Source organism: Ricinus communis, chromosome 3 (genome assembly GCF_019578655.1).
Source record: "Ricinus communis isolate WT05 ecotype wild-type chromosome 3, ASM1957865v1, whole genome shotgun sequence".
Lineage (NCBI taxonomy): Eukaryota > Viridiplantae > Streptophyta > Magnoliopsida > Malpighiales > Euphorbiaceae > Ricinus > Ricinus communis.
This window is the reverse complement of record NC_063258.1, coordinates 1,421,596-1,428,057: the sequence shown is the minus strand read 5'-3', so window position 1 is coordinate 1,428,057 and position 6,462 is coordinate 1,421,596. Positions and strand designations below refer to the sequence as shown.

At 36.1% G+C, this 6,462-nt stretch overlaps 1 protein-coding gene across 1 annotated transcript; it reads left to right on the top strand.

Moving 5' to 3' along the window:
* Positions 1–5,156: 5,156 nt before the first annotated feature.
* LOC8279559 (60S acidic ribosomal protein P3) lies at positions 5,157–5,968 on the top strand. The gene is made up of 2 exons (XM_002527669.4): positions 5,157–5,419; positions 5,632–5,968. The coding sequence occupies exons 1-2, from the start codon at positions 5,222–5,224 to the stop codon at positions 5,800–5,802; spliced, it is 369 nt and encodes a 122-aa protein (XP_002527715.1). The 5' UTR covers positions 5,157–5,221; the 3' UTR covers positions 5,803–5,968.
* The last annotated feature ends 494 nt before the right edge of the window (positions 5,969–6,462 follow it).

Here is a 6,462-nt window from a genome sequence, read left to right as displayed (position 1 = left end):
ATTCTAATTTGGCCCAAATTAATTAGTTAGGGGCTTAATTGAAAGGCTAAAGGAAAGTTTAAGGGTTAATTGGAAATTCTGCAGGATGAAATTATAAGTAATTAAGAAAGTTAAGGGGCCAAATTGTAAGGAAGGAAAGTTCAGGGGCCTAATGTTGATATGGAGAAGAAAGAAAAGGAAAGGAGAGGCGTCAAGGAGAGAGAAAGGGGAGCGCCGGGAAGAGAGAAAGAGAGAGTGTTGCGGCGGCAGTGTCCTTCCGTGGACGACCGATTAGGCAGAGGCGGTGGAATCAGCGAAGAGAGGCGGCTTTGAAGGCCGTTCGGCGTTCCGGCCGATCTCGGTGGCGATCGGCTCCCTTCGAAGAGAGCTTCCTTTTGGCGGCAGCGGCATCAGTTTTGGTGGCCGAAGGAGGGAGTTCCGTTGAAGCAGGTGGCAGCCACGTTTTCCGGCGAGCTCCGGCGGAGGATGGACGATCAGAGGACGTATTCCGACTCTCCTCAGCTCAAGCTTCGCAATGGCACCGGTTTCATGGCGATCGAACTTCATTTGCGAATCGACGGCCGAAATCGTCCGTAAATCTCTCCGGATGATCGGGGGTCGGATCAGAAAATCGGAAGCAGGGATCATCATCAGCGCGTCGTTTCGAGTCCGATGGTGTGTTCGGATCGTTGATCGGACTCCGGCAGCTAGAGGCGAGTCGACCGAGCAATCAAGCGTCTCAGTAATTTTTCTCTGGCCCGTTAATTTTTGGAACTCTTTGATTTAATTTATGTTTATTGATTTGTGTTGAGTATTAGATGATATTTGTGAGTCAAAAATAATTGTTTGTCGGTTTGCCTGCCCTTATGTTTTGTGCTGTGTGGCGGAGTCGGGAAAATAGTGAAGTCTGGGGACCCGACTCCCGTTGTGTTAAATTGTTGAATATTTCTAGTGTTTTTCTGGCAGGTCCTGGACCTATTTTATGGGGGTAAATGTCCGTAAATTAGGGAAGATTCTGCTGAATTTCCGGCAGATCCCTCGAGTCTAATTTAATTTTAGGCAGTCTATTCTAGGAGTCTAAGTTAGAAAAAATTTAAGAATGTCTATTAATTGAGTATTTTTCGTGACTAGATAATACAGCCTTCTTGCCAGCTCCACCCGAGGCGTAGGAGCGGACTGCGGAACGCGTTAGATCTGTGAGTTAAAGTCACTTAACCGTTGCACTATTGCTGAGTCTGAATTTAATATGCTATTTTAGAAATTTATGCTTAATATGATTATTAGTATCGTAATATAAATAATTTTACTTGATTATTAATTATTGAAAATAATATAAATATTATTATTAGTAATGTTATAATAATACAGATATTATTATTTTTCATCGACACGAATTGCATGTTGCCTTACCCTAAATTTTTAATCTTTATTTCGATATGTGTTGAATGATTTCATTAGACAATGATATTTATTAAATGTGATGAATGCATTTTGGGAAATGTGGCTTTCGTAGAACATGCCACTTGGTGGGTTACATCAGGACTGCGTGCGCACCGGTAATGATCATGAACATAAGATTATTATGGATTTGTTTGCCCTGATCGAGCATTGCTCTCTGGGCTGAGTTCAGTTGATTGCCGGAGTTAAGGTCCCTGATCGAGCAACGCTCTCTGGGCGCCGGCTTATTTGGAATTCAAGTGTTCAGGCTGGAGGTAAGGACCCTGATCGAGCTTGCTCTCTGGGCGCCAGACCTGTTGGATTAAGAGAGCAAAAAAAGCTACTAGAATTTGGAGTTAGGGTTCTACTGAGCCACCCGTCCCGTAAAAGTAAAAATATATTTTTATTTATTTATTTATTTTTCTATTATGGTATGATGATATTATGATTTGTGTTTATGTTCAAGATTTGATATATTGATTCGAATAACTAATATTTTCTGTGAAGACTGCAATAGTCTCTAGATTATTTGATTTTAACTCACTCTCGAGACTAACAGTCTCCATTTACTGTTTTTCAGATTCGTGACTGTTAGTCTTCCCGCGACTCTTACTCAGTAACCTGACTTCTTCATCATTGGGTGGTGTTTGATTTGGTATATCAAATTGTAAAAATCTTAGATTCTCCAGAGTAGTAATAGTAGAGGTATCAGTGGTAATTTTCTGTAGTTACGGGTTTCGCCTAATTCTTCTGGCAGACCGATTCAATTGTGTAAAATTTAATGTTAAGATAATTTGTGGCTTACATAATATTAATTTGAGATGAGATTTAATTGAGTTAGTGAGAGTTAGGCTTACTACGGGATTCGGTGGCCTTACGCCTACCCATTCCTTAGTGCCAGTTACGGGCCCATAGGTGGGGTCGTGACAATAAAAAAAAAAGAAAAATATATCTTAGATAGACTTATTTAGTAGAGAAACATATATATATATATATATCTGCAAATCTAAATCTAGATTTGTCATCTACCTACTCGCTTATAGTTTTTTCTATATATAATTCTTAAAAGTTAGTCATAATTATTTTTAGTTCCTTTCTAAATATTAAATTCTTTTTGGTAGAATGTGAAGTTCATTATCTCCATTTCTGAAAGAAATTTTGGATTTTACTTGTTATTTTCTTATGCTTAATTATTTAATCACTATGATTATATGATTAAAGATGTAGGCTAGTTCTTTTAGGTATTTAGTTGAATTTTACTATTTTTGTTGAACCTTGTTAAGTTTTATATTTAATGAATTAGTTTCTTTACCAACATATCTTTTTTAATTTCAATTATAATTATTGTTTGACCATCATATTAAATTAAATATTTATGATTGTTATAAAAATATTTAAGTTGATACATCAGAAATATTATCTTAGCTTTAATCTAAGTTGATACATTAGAAAATGAACATCGCCTCTCATTCATTATTTCGTTCTTATTATTTTAATAAGGATAATAGAAAATGGTTGGCCACATTGGATACTATTTTAATCATATTATTTTAAGATCACTTCCAATTTGTATTTACTTTTATAGCTTGGTTATTTTATAAAATTTAATCTAATATTTTTTAACAATTAGTTTCTATAATAACTTTGTACAAATTTTTGGAGAGACCAATCTTGGAAGTATGTTTACTGTTTTATTATTATTCGGTTTGTGCACTTGCAAATGTTAATTTTTAGATATCACATACACACGAAATCAATTGTGCAAACATTGTCCATGTATAATGATTTGCGCATCTAATTTTATATATATCAATAGATTTTATAGCTTGATTATTTTATGAAATTTATTTTTTCTAAAAATTAGCTTAGAGCGTTTTAATCTATTTTTTAGTGTTGTTTATTTGACAATTAATTTTTGTAATAATTTTACTACAAATTTCTTGAGAGATCGACCTTGGAAATGTTATTACTGCTTTACTATTATTCAGTTCATGTACTTATAAGTACTAACTTTTAGATATTATACGTGCACAAAATTAGTTACGCAAATACTATTTTTCAGAATATATTAATAGATTGAGGCTTCATTTACATGTTTAAGAGCAATTTTCCCCTTTTAAGTCTTAACGAGACACTCTTTAGTCTAAGGACAACGAGCAAAAGTAACACTCAAAAATCAGATAGTGCTCATAATAATTCGACCATTCTTTTTTCTTAACCAACGATAAAATGATATTAATAAAAGTCAAAAGGGAAGTACAAAAACGATCCCTAAGCCATAGGGCTTGAAGAGAAGGATTATCACAGAAATGAGGATCTGTGAGGGAAACCCTTGCTAAGCTATGAGCTAGATAATTAAGATCTCTTTTAACATGGACAAAGGAGAAGCCTTCAAAATTTTTGATCATATGACGAATGTCGAAGATGATTGTGGAGAGGGCACTCCTAGGCGGGGAGAGACTGTTGATTGCATCCACGATATCTTTTGCATCCCCTTCAAAGATAACTTTGTTGTCACCTTTGGAAATGGCCCAACAAACGGCATGCCTCATTGCAAGGGCCTCCAGAATGGAGGGGCTAGAGTTATTCAAGACCTTTTTAGCTTTCGAAGCTAGGAAGGAACCTGTTGAATCTCTAGCAACCATTGCAATGCAGAAGGTGGAAGAGTCCACCTAGTGATTGGTGTTGTCGGCCCTTTTATTGCTTGGTACTCTGATATGAGCATCTTCCTGCGATCTGAGGAACTCATCTTCCTGGAAATTTGCTGCTTGGAGAATCTCTTCAGGAGATCTGGTTGTGTTAAAAAAGCATAAAGTTTCTAGCCTTCCAAATCTGCCATAGGATAAAGACCAGACCGTTAACAACTGAGGGATCAAAGTTACTATTGGTAATGAAGTTGCACATTGCAGTCCAGCTGCCCCAAAAAGAGGGACCAGGAAGGTTGACAGATCTTAGGGAGAGCGGAAAGGAGCCAAATTGCTTGGGAGTGCTGGCAGGATAGGAACAGATTTTTGGCAGTTTCCTAATCGCCCCAATAGGGGCAAGGATGAGAGTTTCTAATACGCTGTCGATAAGAGAGCTCTTGTGGCTAGCGCATTTGCAATAATCCGACCATTCAGTTTTGTTTTTTTTATTTTTTTTTTTAATCTGTTTAATAAAAAACCAAATTATTGAGTTAATCATTACTTCAATTAATTAAAAAATAATTTTAATTATGATTTTCAATTAAGCAAATTATTGAAAAATAGAAAGAGAAAAAAATAGGTTTAGCCCTCAATTTTTAGTTAGCCAATAAGACTTCTAAAAGCTATTTATAAAAATATTTATTTTTAAAAATTAAATAAATTAAACGTATATATTTTAAAAATAATTTTGACAGCTCATAAAGTAATAATATAAAATTTATTTTATCTAAAATTATATGAAATAGTAAAAAACTAATAATTAAAGGATATAGCTAGTTGGTTAGGTCAACTAATTAAATTTAAAATTGAACCAACTAACCAAATTTCTTAGAAGTTAAAATTAAAACTGACTAGTTGGATTAACTCATTCTTTTACTTTTTTTTTTTTTTTTTTTTTTGAATTTTCCAAAGACAAATACTCCCCTTTCTCGAGAATAAGAGATGGCGACGTAAAGGGCACCGATGGAATTAAGCAATACACGCAGGGACATTTCCGTCCTGCGTTCTAGGGTTTTGACAATGTACCTGATTGATATAAATCATACATAAACCGACCTGGAAGCAGTCCTGTTTTTCCCTTTGTTAGGTTCACTGAAATAACAAAAACAAAGCAGCCAACAATGGGAGTCTACACATTTGTCTGCCGACAATCAGATGGCGAGTGGTCAGCCAAGCAGCTCTCTGGTGACCTTGAGGCCTCTGCTGCTGTGCCCTTCGAGCTCCAGAGGAAGCTCGTCAATCTCGCTGCCTCCTCCGACTCATCCGGTGGCGTTCAGTCCTCTTTCTCTTACGTCACCCCTTCTTCTGCAGTTTTTCAGGTCTTTATTTTTACTTGCTCTCTTATAATATTAGCCAATTTTATTGGGTCATGCTAATATTACCCATACATACGATTTTGATTGGTTGTGTTTTTGGTGATTAGTATCAATCTTGGATTTTAGATTATACCCACGTCGCTGTTCACATTTGTTTAAATTTAGTCTTAACTGATCTGATCGTGAGGGTATTGTTCCTTTTTCTTTTGGTGTAGGTGATCATTGGTGGTGGTGGTGGTGGAGGTTTTATTGGTGGTGGAGCCGCTGCTGCAGCGGCTCCAGCAGGAGGCGCAGCAGCTGCAGCTGAAGCACCTGCTGAGGAAAAGAAGAAAGAAGAGCCAGCTGAGGAGAGTGACGATGATATGGGATTCTCTCTCTTTGATTAGAGTGTATGATTTATGCCAAGTTATTACTCTCATCTTGTTCTTATTTTGAGTTTGGTCTCCAGTTCTTTTTGTTTTGTTTTGCTAGACTTGGTGAAATGAAATTAGACTTAGATTTTGGATTAGAGAAATTTCATTTTATTATTATTATGAAAAAGCATTTTTGGAAGATTTCAATGTTCTCTTGTGCTTCTGTTTGGTGAATATATCCATTATATTGATAATGCTGCATTTGGTGTTTCTAGTTAGTAGACATCAAGCTTTTGATGTTGCAAGGATCCTGGTCAATTCATGAACTTTGCTTGTTTTCTACTTCTGGGTTCTCATGTTCTATGTTACTAGGATCCTAATCAGTTCGTGCACGCAGCTTTTAAAGCTGTTACAACTGTTGCATGTTTCTACATCTGGGTTCTAAAGTTCTGCAGTAGGGCTTTGGCAAATAGCTTACTTTTATTGAAAGTATTTCTGGCTAACATATACTTTTAGCAAATTCAATTGCTAAACATTATGGAATTGGCGGTGTTCATGTTTCTGGTTTCTGGCTCATTTTTTTTTGAACTGATGGTTTCTGGCACATTTGGTGTATGGATGGAGGGCAGACTGTTTGATTAAATAGATGAGTTTGGCTTTCCTTGCAATCATTTTATATTTGTAAGCCTATTT